We start from the raw sequence: 13,777 nt of genomic DNA, 5'->3' as shown, positions 1-13,777 counted from the left end.
GTTCAGTTTTAAGGCCGATACCGATAGGAGGCCCATTATATCGTGCATCCCTAATATATACCGAACCGAAAACCGTGACCACGAAACCGTGGATTTTGTGAACCGTTCCACCCCTAGAACTTATCCAGTGTTTTTGTCAAATTTCCCGTTTGCAGCCATTCGCTGGTCTAAATCGTCGAGGTGTGACAGCGGCTTTAACTGATGCCATAATTAGTGTCTCATTATTAATAGTTTTTGTTCAGAGATATAAATCCAGTTAATTGGTTTCTGATTCATTTAAAAAAATCCTCACATCTAAGAAGAGTCGTATTAAACCTCCATCCTCTAAACTGAGTTAACAAGAGGGACCAGATCAGATGATACTAAACTATAGTCGATACGTAGAAATGTTTTGTGCCAGGTCTAACCGAATGTGTAAACCTTTACTGCTGGTTGGTGAACCCTCCAAATATCCTTAATATTTAAATCTGATAGGGATAGATAAAGTGCTCTAGAAGCTGCATCTAGATCTACATCAACCTGTGAATTCACATCAGAACCTACATACAGCTGGTATTCAGTGTGTTTAAGAAGCTGCTTTGTGGCTGAGGGAAAGAAGTCTCTCTCAGATTAATTTGGTGCATGTAAACTAATTAAGGCCATTTTATTGTCATGAATTGAAATGCCACTAAATGCCGTTCTACCAGCAGATACATTTAAATTACCTTTCATCACTATAAATACTCTCTTTGTTTAAGAGCAGGAAGACCATGGCACTGGTTTGAACATCTTTGGGCTTAAAATGGTTCGCCTGCAACGTGGCGATATCTACCTTCATTCAGTTTAGAAAATCTATGATTTTTGATCTTCAAAATTAACAATAAAAGATAAAACATTGAGACTCTTAAGTCGAATGCTCCAATGGTGTCACCAATCCGAGCTCATGTTCCGTAAAACGTTTAAAATCGGGTTAGTCTGCATGTTTGGGTTGTGAGGATTCAGGAAGTGCCCCGGGTAAGGACTTGTCTGACTTCCTGTTTTCAGGTAACCCGAGTGACGACCTGCGCCTGAACTTCCCGGTCAGGGACGGCGTGGTTCTGGAGCCGTTCCGGCTGGAGCACAACCTGGCTGTAAGCAACCACGTGTTCCAGCTGCGCGAGTCCGTCTACAAGACGCTCATCATGAGGTAACCGCCCCCCGAATACGAACGGCGCCGGACGTGTCCTGAGATCTAACCTCAGTCTGTGTTTAGGCCCGACCTGGAGCTCCAGTTCAAGTGTTACCACCATGAGGACCGGCAGATGAACACCAACTGGCCTGCCTCTGTCCAGGTTGGACCTCCGTCCTCTCTGCTGCTGGTTCTGATGGTTTGCTGCTTTCAGACTGAAGGTCTTTGTTTCGTCCTCAGGTCAGCGTCAACGCCACACCGCTCAACATCAAACGAGGAGACAACAAGACCTCCCACAAGCCCCTGTACCTGAAGCAGGTGTGCCAGCCGGGAAGGAACACCATCCAGATCACCGTCACCGCCTGCTGCTGCGTAAGAACCGCACAGAACCGGAACACGGGGAGGCTGGGCCGGGTCAGCGCTGCCTCAGCCAGGAGGGACCAGAACCAACCTTTGGTCTTAAAGCGGTCTGGAAACACCGAAGAGTTTCTGATGTTTGAAGCATCCACTCCATTTATCTTTCTTAAGTCGTAGGGAAGTCATATTTAAATGTCAAATCATTCTCTTCAGACCAGATTATCACAACATTTAGAAAACTTATTTTTAAAAAAATTATCCCGTTTTAAAATCTGTTTTTCCGTTATCTTCTGCAGGCCAGTTAGTTCTACATCGGCCTGAACACCTAAATTCGGCCAATCATATATCAACGCTCATCTGTCAATCAAATGTTTTCGGTCATAGCATCTTGATTAATCTGTCGCAGCTAATATACGCAACGGTTGAAATCAGAATCCTTTCCTTTCCCATTGAGTTGCGTCCCAGTGTTCACGGGGATGGACGTCTGTGTCTTCGGCAGGCGTAGAGCTAACAGAACTGGCAGCGTTGCGAGGCAAGGGCTCAAACATGTACGGCTGGAAGCCTTCTACACCAAACCAAGCTTCTGCCGCCCTGGCATCCTCTTCCACAACATCTTCGTCCCCGCTTTCCTCCTCTAAATAAAAAATGGATGACGGAGGAGACTCATCCACGACCTCCGACACTAAACTCTCCTCCTCTTGCATGTTTCCTCTGTCCATAGCATTCCTTGACAGCGTCGTTTCTAAGTCACCAATTTAGTGCTACTTGGTCCCAATGGAATTTCCCATTGGGAACCTGCTAGCACTAAGATGCTAACTGGTTAGCAAGATGCTTCCCACAAACCGGCCACAACCAAACTGCTCTTGAACTCTCCGCTACAACAATCCCGCCCCCTTGATAATCGACCAATCATATTCACTGTATTAACTCGTGTAAAGTCGACTGTAAAGAACCTTCTCAGAGGTTCTACTTCTGATTGGCCGTCTCTCTGTCCTCAGTCCCACCTGTTCGTCCTGCAGCTGGTCCACCGCCCGTCCGTCCGGTCTGTGCTGCAGGGTCTGATGAAGAAGAGGCTGCTGCCTGCAGAGCACTGCGTCACCAAGAGTGAGTCTGTCTCCAGGTCCAGAGGTCCAGACCCGACCGCCATCCTCTGACTCCTGTGTCTGTCCCCTCAGTTAAGCGAAACTTCAGCAGCGGCTCCATTCCTGGGACCCCCGGGCTGAACGGAGAGGACGGCGTGGAGCAGACGGCCATCAAGGTGTCCTTAAAATGTCCCATCACCTTCAGACGGATCCAGCTGCCCGCCAGAGGCCACGACTGCCGACACATACAGGTGAGAGGCGAGGCGACCAATCAGAGCACAGAGAAGTTGAATGCATCAAAGCGCCGTCCCACGCCTGGATTGTGACGCTGATGGCGTTCCAGTACGCCCAGTTAACGACCCGAAAAATCAGAAAAATATAAACTGATAAACGGAACAAACTGAAATAGTTTAGTTTGTTTCTGAGCGTCCTGATGGCGTCGCTGGACGTTTGATCCAGACGCAGAACCTTCCTGATTCACAGAGAGGTCACTGTGAGCAGAACCAGACTTAAGGCCAGAAAACGCCAAATCCAATGTAGCGTCTGATTGTTCAGTCTGATTGACCTGATTGTTTAGCGTTCTCTGGAAAGATGGAATCCAGGTGTGATTTTTCCAAAGATGTTTCTCCTTCCTGAACCTCTGACTCCTCCTCTGTCCGCAGTGCTTCGACCTGGAGTCCTACCTGCAGCTCAACTGTGAGAGAGGAACCTGGAGGTGCCCGGTGTGCAAGTAGGGAAACGGTCCTGCAGCCCGGTCGGCTAGAACCCAGCCGGCGTTCCGCTCTAACCCAAACCTGTCTGTGTTTGCAGTAAAACGGCTTTGCTGGAAGGACTGGAAGTGGACCAGTACATGCTGGGAATCCTCATCTACGTCCAGAAGTGAGACATTTTCTCTTCCTGTTTCTCCTGCTGCACCAGCGGGCCTGGGACCCGCTTCTGTTCCCATTAGTTAACGTCTGGTGTTTCTTAACCGGAGGCGTTGTTGAGCTCAGGCAGCCGTCAGGGCGGTGTGGCTACGGCAGCCTAGAGGAGACAAAACAGTTCGCTTTAACAATTCTCTTTTCTAACATTCATCCCGTAAGGCGTCAGTGTTCTGCATAAGGTGGGCAGACGTGGAATAAATCCTCCAATCAGCAGCTTTACTTCACTCAGACGCTCATTAACTCACCTGCATATTTAGCCTTTTCCATGTTTAAACAGAGAACCTAAAAATCCCAAACATGATTGCTTGTTCCTTCTCTGCATGTCTGTGGATTTATTTCCACGCTCCTCCTCCCCTCTGGACTTTTTTTATTCTCTTTGAAGGCCTGCGATCCTCTATTCTTCCTGCTAGCAAAGCAACTTCAGGCTAACCGCTGCCCTTCAGTGAGCAAAGTCTTGATTATACCAGGGCCTGGATGAATGCTCCATTCTGATTGGCTGTAGGGCATCTGTTAAAAAGGATTTTAGGACATCTACATAAAACATTGCAGTCAAATAGCCGGATAGTTTCTGCTAGCTCAAATTTTAGCTGGAAACGCAAAGACAGTTTCTGCTGGTTACCTTGGCAACATGTCACAACTCAAGATGCAGGATTTCCTGAAAAGTAGCCAATCACAGGCAGGTTTTGTTCTCTGGTGAGTAACGTCTCCAAAGTGGGGAAAAAAGATGCCATGAGGACAGAAACGGGTCCAGAGGCGAGGAGGAGCGTGGAAATAAAACACGTAGAGAAGGAACAGGCAGTCATGTGGGCGGGGATTAAAGTATTCCAGAACGGATTTCCGGCTTGTAGCCATTCCCCGTGGGTAAAAAAAAAAAAGAGACAAATGAAATCCCTCTTGCGTTTGTTGGCCAATGGTAGCAAAGGAGCGTCTGAAACTAACATTATTAGCCAATCAGAAGAAGAAGGGGGCGGAATGTAAAGCGTTTACCTCCTCCTCTAGTTTCTACCTCATGTCTCCAGATAGATTGTGGTTCGATGCTGAAGGGAAAGTCACCTCGCACTGTTTATGGCTCCATTCAACGGAGAGACGTGTTAAAAGTCAAAAAATAAATAAATAAACTTTGTGTTTGGAGAGAAGGACGATGGAACGGATTTGCAGGAAGTGGACCTAATGCAGTTCATGAACTCCGGCACGCTGAGCTCCAGGAACGCTTATTTACGCATCCAGCAGCAAAAAGGTGCTACGCTAACATGAGTTAGACTCCGGTCATCAAGCTGCAGTTCATGCTACACGTTAGCTACGGCTGATGTACCAGCGTCGATAAGCGACCGTGGTTACGAGTTAAAGATAAAGGTGTGTGCTTTCCTCGCCAAACACAACCCTTAGCAGCAAAGATGGATATTAAGAGAAATGTGGTTCATGCAAGTGGAGGATACAGCTGCACTGCTGCCATCTTCTGGCCGTTTTTGGTATTGGATTTTCAAAAGTCAAATTCAGTGTTTAATCACTTGTACACCCATCCACCCACCGCCCTGGCATGGCAATCCACACACATGCACAATTATATAAGTAAAGACTAAATCTGATTGGCTGAAAAAAATGTTTAATTGATTATTGAAATAATCGTAAACTAATTTAGTAATTAATTAATGGTTAATAGAGACTGTAAAACCTGCGTTTAGCTGACAGAGACCCACTTATTATACCAAGGTTATAAAAAATATATAAACTTTTTGCATTTAGGATGAAAGAAAATGTTTTTCCATCTGCTGTATAATCCAGGAGGATTTATTCCGCGTGTTTCCACCTTTGGCAGAACCTTCCTGTTAGCCGATGAACTCCTCTCTCCTCTTTCAGCTCCGACTACGAGGAGATCACCATCGACCCGGTCTGCAGCTGGAAGCCGGTTCCCGTGAAGCCCGACGTCCACGTGAAGGAGGAGCCGGACGGGCCCGTCCTGAAGCGCTGCCGGACGCTCAGCCCCAGTCTGATGGTGCTGCCCAGCGTCATGGAGATGATCGCGTCCCTAGGCCCCGCCCCCTCCTCGGCCCCTCCCTCCACCTCCTCTCCCATGCCGTACCCCTCCCTGTCCTCGGCAGGCGGCAACAACGGCCGGAACACGCCGGACTTCCCGGGATCAGGTTGGTGATGCGATCCGGTCCGGGCTTTAATGGCCGCCGTCCGGTTCTGATCCGATCTTCTGCTCCCTCAGCTCCGTCTTTTCCCGCTGCTTCTGCCACCTTCTCGGACTTCGGGGGGCCCGGTTCTCCCAGCATCAGGAACTTCTCCTCCCCCGGCCCGCCCCCCCTCTCCTACCAGCCGGAGCTGTCCAGTGCCCTCCTCACCCCCGACAAGCCTCCCCCCCATCCGCTGGGCTCCCAGGTACCAGAACTCATCAGAACCAGGTTCTGACCCGGTTTTATGCTTGGCTTCAAATCTCATCTCCCCCTCCCCAGATGTCGGCCCGTTTGGACTCCGCCTCCCATGGAGCCTCTCTCCCCCAGCAGCAGCCGCAGGGTCTCCATGGTAACGGTCAGATGATGCAGCGCAACAACCAGAACCCTCGTTTCCAAGGCGACAGCTCGTTTGGACTGGGAGGGTCTACGGATGTTCCAGAACCTTCTCTGGACGTGAGTCGGTTTGTTCTGCAGCCTGTCTGGGTTTTGTTATTGACCCGGATCCTGTCCGGGTTCTGGTTCTGGTTCTGGTTCTGACTGGTGTTTGTTTCTCTGCAGCTGCTTCCAGAACTGACCAACCCGGACGAGCTGCTGTCCTACCTCGGTCCGCCAGACCTTCCCAACAACAACGACGACTTGCTGTCTCTGTTCGAGAACAACTGACGATCCGGACCGGACCTGTCTGCAGCCGGAACCGGCCACAGAGCAGAACTTTAGTGTTTGGACCCGTGTTGTTCCTGAAGTCGGTTGTGACGTTTTCATTTTTCTTGTTTTATCTTCTCAAGCTGAAGTCGGACTCGGCGCTCCGACCGATCGGATCGCTGCAGCTGACTGGTTCTGAATGAGGAGATGGTTCGGTTCTGGTTCTGGGCCCAGAGGCTGCAGAACCTAAATGAAGTTCTTCATGTTCAGACATTTTCTCCTGGTTCTGTCTAAGCTAACTGGACCTGTCAGTGGTTCTGATTAAGGACTGGTTCTGGTACCGTTAAGCGGCTCCATCCCAGCATCCTAACCACCAGTGGAGAGCGCCCCCTGCTGTCTGCTCCCAGCCAATCAGAGACTCCCCTTCAGCCGATTGGCTGCTCCTTCGTCCTCCTCATCCTCAGTCCTGGTTCTGCGACGCTCAAACTGGGGCTGTTGTGACGTCTGTGTGTTGCCGGGGGCAACGTGGGTGTGTGTTTGATCCAGAGATGAAATGATGGCCGAGTTCATGACCTTTGTAATTTAATAAACAAGCTGGAACCGGTCCGAGTCCGAGTCTTTGATCCGAGCTTCAACGTCAGCGGACCTTCTACTGCTCCTCACTGTGGGCTTAGATTAAGCACTAAGGTTGGATCTATAGACCAGTAATAGATGTAGAATGCATAGAAAATGAATGGAAGTCAATGGGAAGATTCTCACTATATGAAGCCTTAAATTGGACAAAAGCTCATGTAACCTCGGTAGCCGCTTTCATATATTGTGGTTCGATTCTGCGTTGTGTTGATGGCCAAGAGACGTTTATCTGTGCAGAACAGAATAACAGCGATCAGGCTCATCACAGCACCGTACAACGAACAGTATTACATGTTAGCATCAGGCTAACACAATTTTACTGGAGTGTTGCCCAGTGAACCTACCTCGCACCCATCTCTCGTGAACTGGCACCGATCTGGTAAATTCCAGAACATAATCAGCGTTAGTGGTTTTATATTCTCTCGTGTTGCATTTTGTATCATTTATATATTTTCTAACTTCTTACTGATTATCCAGCCAGAAATGTTTACCTCCTTTTCCCTTTTTTCCAGCGTGGCCTTTGGGTCCCGACCGATGGTCTGATTCAATGCCCCGCTTTAATATTTTTTTATAAGTGAGAGACTTTTATTTAATAAGTCTTAAACTGTCGTGCCAATCTAAAAGCCAAAGTATTATTGCTGTATATCAATATTTCCATTTAAACCCAGTTTCAGAATCTGATTACCTCACTGCAGAATCTCCTCTGATTGGCTGTACTGAATTGGCGGGAGAGAAATAATAAACCTGAATATTTAACTCCTCTGCATGGAGAAGAACCACAGGAAGTCCAGAATGGTTTCACCTTCTGTTCAAACTTTATTTACTGGATCAGAAGTCAAACAATAAGCAGTAAAGCTGGTTGAGGCTGAAGGATCCATCAGAACGTCTCCATGCCGGTTGGAGCGAAGCCTGAAGGAGTTCAGGGATTCGCTTCAAACCTCTGAGTGACGATCGGCTCCAGTTTATTCAGCATTTAACCTAAAGATGTCTTGTAGGCTTTACTGCAGACAAAGGCGACAGAAGGAGAGGCTTTTATTGTGAAAGGACGCTGTGGTTCTGGTTGTCGGAATAAGAGCTCAGAGGAGCGGAGCCGTTTCCAGAGCTCGGACCCGAGCGGCGAACAGCAGAACCTTCTGCTCCAGCTGGGCGTTGATCTGGGCCTGCGAGGCCTGCGGGTTCTTCTGGAGGAAGTCTGCGATGCTGAGGATGCAGTCCCTCTGAGGAGGAGCACAGAGACCCCGTCACAAAGCCCCACAGCACCGGTCCGGCTGCAGCAGTTCTGACCCGACCCTCACCTTGTAGGCGTCCACCTTGTCCTGCCCGGTGATCCGGTTCAGCAGCTCCCTGCCGACCTGGACTCCTGTCAGCGCCGCCAGCATGTTCCTGTCTGCATCCGACTGGGAGGACAGCCACCGCAGCAGCGCCACCTGCAGGACGCACACAACCATCAGAACCAGAGCACATGCAGAGTCCAAACGGAACCACGAGAACCGACAGGAGAACCAGAACCACCCCTGCTTTGGACCTCCTCGGGTTTCTGGAACCAGCTGAGCAGATTCTCACACATTTTGTCATCCAACCAGAACATTGGGTGGTGGGTCCGTTCTGGTTGCAGCAGAACCTCCATGTTTCAGTACCGGCTAAGGTTTTGGTCTGGAGCAAACATCAGCAGAACATCTGGAGGAATCCACATGTTGCTCTCTGCTGGGTTCTGAGCTTCTTTAGCTATCTCTATATTTCTGCTGCTATAGGCTTAGACTGCTGGAGGACATAGGGACGCCTTCTTCATCATTCTGCTTCATTCTATCTCTATTCTCCCACTCTGCAGAATCTGTTAGTTCAATCTCTAACGTTCTGCTCTCTCTGCTTTTTCTCATAGTAGCTTCATCTGGTCTGTTCCTGTTTGGCTGTGACTCCATCCTGGAGAGAAATATCAGCTGTGCTGCTGCCATCAACACCTTTGTTTCTAGATGTTGGAGCTTGGCCTGTTTTCCAGTGTAGTCCTGTTTCTCTGACTGTGACTAACTGGATGTGCTCTCTTCATCCTCTGACATGGGAGCTGGCTCGGAGCTCGTCTGCCTGGCTGTGTGTTTCCTGGACGGGGCCGCCTGTGGAGCTGGTTGACAGTTGCCTTTTGTATCTATGCTTCTTTTTCTATGTCTGCTTCTGTCTCCTTGAACCCCAGTGGGCCTCAGCAGATGGCCGCTCACACTGAGCCTGGTTCTGCTGGAGGTTTCTTCCTGTTCAAAGGGAGTTTTTCCTCTCCACTGTCGCTACAAGCATGCTTAGTGTGAGGGATTGCTGAAGAGTCAATGAGTCGATGCAATCAGCTGGTTTTCCTTAGATAGAAAACTTTGAATCAATCTGACTGGATGATCTGGTGAACTGGAAAATGACCTGAGATGACATGATGTGAATCGTTGCTATAGAAATACATTCCTAAATTTTGAATGTATATAGACCTTATATTCCAAATAACAGCTTTATCTAATCTTATAGATATTAATATAGCTACAACTTTAATTCAACCTAATTGAATGGAAGTTTCCCGTCATGCAGCTCTCCTTTGGTGTCATGCTTTTCTGTGCCCCCATGAAAACAGGCTGTTAAACCAGAAGCGACGGGATTATAATCTGGAGGGGTGGATCTGGTTTTCCAGGTTCTATTTGCATGTTTTCTAATCAAAAACAAGGCTTAGTTTTTTGGTCCCCTCTATCAAACCTGGAACTAAACGCTATTTCTGACATTTTGAATTGAAAAATCTTCCTGGATGGAAGAGAAACGTCTTCAAACTTGGAAACAAAGTCCAGAGGATTGAATTTTTTTATTTATTTCGACTCTGACCTCGATGACTGAGAATCTTAAGAACCATAATTTGATATTTCTGCGTTTCTGATAAAAACCCAGAGAAATAAACCTCCGGTCGATTATTTTAGACAAGAAAATCCATAAATATAGTTTGTTTTTTTATTATTTTCTATCTAAAGACAGATGCACCTAAAGCAGAAGCTCAATAATAACATAATAAAAATAAAAGCAGCCTCCTCATGTTTCAGGTTTTTCTCTCTAACCTGCTGCAGAAGCTCCGCGTTGCTCATCTCTCCTCCAGAACCCGACATGGCGGCAGATCAATCACACTTTGATCAAATTAAACCTTTGAAGTTCAAATGAAGCTGCTAAAGATTAAAAACAAACAAACTTTAAAGAACGAAGAGGAAACCTGCTGGAAAAAAAACACTTCCTGTTTACTTCCTTCTTCTTCTTCTTCTGGAGGCGAACAGCTGCTGGTAGGAATCAGTACCGCCACCTACCGGCAGAGAGGGAGTTTACCCGGCATACAGCCAACTAAAGATTTCCAAAGTTGGCTAATACGTAAGAACGTTGTTTTGTCACCTCTATCTGACACAAGTATTTTATTTGGTTTAGAAAGTGAGAATAAGACTCTTAAATATTTAGGAAATTACCTTATACTGATGGGAACATTTTTCATACACAGTTGTAGGTATTTTAAGACAAAAAATGACTTTGATTTATATTATAAGTCTCTGAGACTAATTCCAAACCCGCTGTCAAAGTATCATCCTTATTGGAAAGCTTGAAGTTGATATAATATTGCCCTTTGTTATTATTTTATTACTTTACTTTTGTACAGTTTTTTTTTTATTTTATTTTATTTCAGACACAATTCAGGTGTGTAAATGGTGTAATGTTTATGGTGTCTTGGTTCTGTATTATTTCATCTTCATTATTTATATGTTTGATTGATGATGCTCCATTTCACGAATTGACTTGATCTGTTAAGAGGTTGTTTTGAATTGAAATCCATGTACATTTCGCCCTGTGATTGTTTTCTACTTGTTAAATTTGCATAAAATTATTGTTTTTTTTAAATACAGTCAACACCTGTTTATCTTTTTGTTTTATCCCTTTAGTTTATCCCAATAAATGATCTCTTTAGTTTATCTATGATTTACTTCTCTTCTGTTATTTTTGAAGCATTTGTTGATCTGACATGACTAAAGGGTTACACGCCCATTCAGGTAGTTTTAAGTCTTTATTTCGTATAAAACTAAAGGAATAAACGGGACTAACATACATATGCAAATCTGACGTCTTGCACACGCTTATTGACTATAAGTATGCTGGTCTGACAGAACGCTGGATTAAAGTCAAATTCTGTAATGTTAAAACAAATATGTAGATTTTAGCATCTTTATAATGTGTCTTTTGATTTTATTTGTTCTGCATAAACATTGAATGAATCTTAATCGGTTTAGTTTTCTGCTGCGTCCTCCACGTCGTAGTTCTTCTTCTGTTGTTCTAAATCCATAAAACTATTTTATTTTCCTTCTTTAATTTTCAGGTTTTCTGATAACTGTAAATTTAACATGATCATTATCTTTGCCATCCTATCGGTCACCTCAATCCTGAGCTGGTTACCATAGAAACACTATTTAAACACATCGTCGTCTTTATTCCAAATCCACACCAGGAGCCTTTGATTCTTTCTATGGATTTATTTCTCATAAAAAGACTTAAATAGAATCGCATCATTCCTCCATGTTTTCCACTTCCACTGAATCTCCTTCAGCAAAGAGGAAACAGCAGAAGAAGTGGAATCAGAACCAACTAGTTCAGAACAATCGTTTAAGAAACCGGGAATAATGTTCAGGTGTTCAAAGTTTCATTTATTACGTCTCATGCTATCAGAGCGCCGGGTGGGTTCTGGTCCAGTCTGTGAGGTTCCTGCTTCCCCGGATCGGGTCCAGTTCAGCCGGGCTCTTTGCCTTTGGAGAAGGATCCCAGCTGCTTGGTGTTGACGTCCCTCAGCTGCTCCAGCTGCCGCTGGCCTCGTCGGTACAGATACTCGATGTGCATCACGTCCGTCTTCTTGATGCGGGAGTTCTCCTTGAACTCGTCTCGGATTCTGGGGATGAAGCCCGGCTTCTCCTTCCCGGCTCGGAGGAACTGCCGGTACAGAGCCAGGACCTGCTTCTGCAGCTTGCTGTGCCGGGACATCTCAGGGGGGTGGGGGTCGGCGCCGCGGGTGGAGAAGGTTCTGATCAGGGAGCAGCTGCTGGCATCCTGCCTCATGGATCAGCTCCTCCTCGGCTTCAGCTGCTGCCGGCCAATCAGAGAGCTCCTTCAGTCTGCTGCAGCTCTGACTGGAGGACACAGAGGACCCTGAACGCAGCACCACTTCCTCCCGATCTGGATTATCAGCAGCAGACGTTTCTAAAAGCATCAGAAGAAAAAAAAAACAAAATTTATGATAAATTAGAGAACCAACAAAACGGTTCTAAAAATAAACACCTCAGTTCTTTCCATCTTCCAGCTCAATTTGAAAGAAGTTTCCAGATTCATCTTTAGGTCCGTAGATCATCAGCAAACAGTTCTTGGATCGTTTCTCACTTTTTTAAATGCAGACTGGATCTGGGAGGAAATTCACTTCCTGGGAGCAGCAACGCCTCAGAGGACAGGATCAGGATCCTAAAGGACCTTCTGGGACAGAAGCTTCTCCTGGTGGTCTGAGGAGGCCCTCAGGTTCACCTGCTGCCAGTTTAAGCTCTGCACTGGTGGCAGCAGGATTCTGCAGCCGCAGTTCCTGAAGCTTCGTCTCTACATCTCCTCATAATCCTGAAGAAAAATCTATTTCATCTCCTCCGTTTCCATGGATACAGAGTCTGACTTTACAGACATGAAATTATCTTTTATCTGCTTTATTTTTTAAACTCCCACAGAAAAGACCATCAGATCAGAACTAAACATTTATTAACGATTTCCATTTTCCTCAAATCACAGTGAAATACAGGAATTAAATCTGTCTAAATAGAATTAAATATAAATAAAACCTGTAAAAGCAGCGAATTAAAAACCAAACCAGGTCCGCTCACCTGTTTAATGACGGTGCAGATTTAAACCAGTAAAACCAGTAAACCTGTGAAATGTTGCAGCTGCTGGTTCTGCCGCTGCTGCTAACTTCCTCCGTGACCTTTTCTCGCTTACAACACAAAAACTACAGGATACGTCACTTCCGGTGTCTCATGGAAATGTTAAATTAATTTATTTTTACCATAGATTAAACGGAAGCGAAAAACTAAAGTTTATGAAATCAAAAGAATAAGAGACAGAAAAAAGAAGATAAAATAAATAGCTTAAGCAGAACTAAGCGGACTCAGCAAACCGGAAGCGGAAGTAGTTCCATGTTCCGGTTCCACTCTAAATGGAGCAGCGACTTTAATCACTGACAGGTCGGTCGGTTTAGCTTCATTCTGGACACTTTTTAAACACTTAAAGACAGCGTTTTATATATATATATATATATATATATACTCGAAAAATAAAAGCAGCCCTAATATATATAAATATAAAACATTACTTATATATATTAGGGCTGCAACTAATGCTTGTTTTGCAAATTGATTAATCTGTTGAAAATCTTTTCGGTTAACGATCAGATAGCCTAATGTTCTCTAAAGAAAGTTTTTTACTAAAAAAATCAGGTGAAGCTAAAACTTTTCCACTTGAGGAGTTCTGGATTATAGAGCAGATTGAAAGGAGAAAACAATTTTCTTTTTATTTCAAATACAAAGTGTAAATATGTTTTGTAATGTTGTTATAATTCCTGCTCTAAGTGTGTCGCTCTATCAGCTAAAGGCAGGTTTTACCGTCTCTATAGTGCAGTTAAGGTTTAATTGATTACTACATTAGTTGACGATTATTACAATAATCAGTTAATTGTTTCAGCTCCTATCTATCTATCTATCTATCTATCTATCTATCTATCTATCTATCTATCTATCTATCTATCTATCT

General features: G+C 45.5%; 3 protein-coding genes across 10 annotated transcripts in view; 2 read left to right on the top strand and 1 right to left on the bottom strand.

The window, feature by feature from the left end:
* The window catches only part of LOC107103151 (zinc finger MIZ domain-containing protein 2-like), a 19,534-nt gene extending 12,839 nt beyond the window's left edge, over positions 1–6,695 (top strand). For all 6 annotated transcript variants that reach the window (XM_015402698.1, XM_015402695.1, XM_015402694.1 and 3 more), the window contains exons 11-21: positions 1,024–1,165; positions 1,232–1,310; positions 1,388–1,519; positions 2,503–2,608; positions 2,680–2,837; positions 3,249–3,316; positions 3,397–3,465; positions 5,367–5,650; positions 5,722–5,891; positions 5,966–6,139; positions 6,245–6,695. In XM_015402698.1, coding sequence (XP_015258184.1) covers positions 1,024–1,165; positions 1,232–1,310; positions 1,388–1,519; positions 2,503–2,608; positions 2,680–2,837; positions 3,249–3,316; positions 3,397–3,465; positions 5,367–5,650; positions 5,722–5,891; positions 5,966–6,139; positions 6,245–6,349 — 1,487 coding nt within the window. In that variant the 3' untranslated portion in view covers positions 6,350–6,695. The remainder of the gene's footprint in view (positions 1–1,023; positions 1,166–1,231; positions 1,311–1,387; positions 1,520–2,502; positions 2,609–2,679; positions 2,838–3,248; positions 3,317–3,396; positions 3,466–5,366; positions 5,651–5,721; positions 5,892–5,965; positions 6,140–6,244) is intronic.
* Positions 6,696–11,473: 4,778 nt separating this feature from the next.
* sdhaf1 (succinate dehydrogenase complex assembly factor 1) lies at positions 11,474–13,098 on the bottom strand. Of its 2 annotated transcripts, XM_015402686.1 has the most exons (3): positions 12,856–13,098; positions 12,374–12,598; positions 11,474–12,196 (listed from the first exon to the last, which is right to left on the bottom strand). In XM_015402686.1, exon 3 carries the CDS (start codon positions 12,053–12,055, stop codon positions 11,732–11,734), a length of 324 nt encoding a protein of 107 aa, XP_015258172.1. In that variant the 5' UTR covers positions 12,056–12,196; positions 12,374–12,598; positions 12,856–13,098; the 3' UTR covers positions 11,474–11,731. The 2 variants fall into 2 exon arrangements, with proteins under 2 accessions (XP_015258172.1, XP_015258171.1); XM_015402685.1 differs by lacking the exon at positions 12,374–12,598 and having other exon boundaries at positions 12,856–13,095.
* A 66-nt stretch (positions 13,099–13,164) lies between these two features.
* nudt18 (nudix hydrolase 18) overlaps positions 13,165–13,777 on the top strand; it is a 6,169-nt gene continuing 5,556 nt past the window's right edge. For both annotated transcript variants that reach the window (XM_015402683.1, XM_015402684.1), the window contains exon 1: positions 13,165–13,212. The gene's annotated coding sequence lies outside the window, so the exon portion shown is untranslated. The remainder of the gene's footprint in view (positions 13,213–13,777) is intronic.

The sequence above is a fragment of the Cyprinodon variegatus genome, unplaced genomic scaffold, assembly GCF_000732505.1.
Source record: "Cyprinodon variegatus isolate N-32 unplaced genomic scaffold, C_variegatus-1.0 Scaffold1383, whole genome shotgun sequence".
NCBI lineage: Eukaryota > Metazoa > Chordata > Actinopteri > Cyprinodontiformes > Cyprinodontidae > Cyprinodon > Cyprinodon variegatus.
The sequence above is the reverse complement of the archived record's forward strand: the minus strand, read 5'-3'. Positions and strand labels throughout refer to the sequence as shown.

Coding starts and splice junctions, on each gene's coding strand:
- sdhaf1 (XM_015402686.1), bottom strand. CDS start 12,055: ATGAGGCAGGATGCCAGCAGCTGCTCCCTGATCAGAACCTTCTCCACC.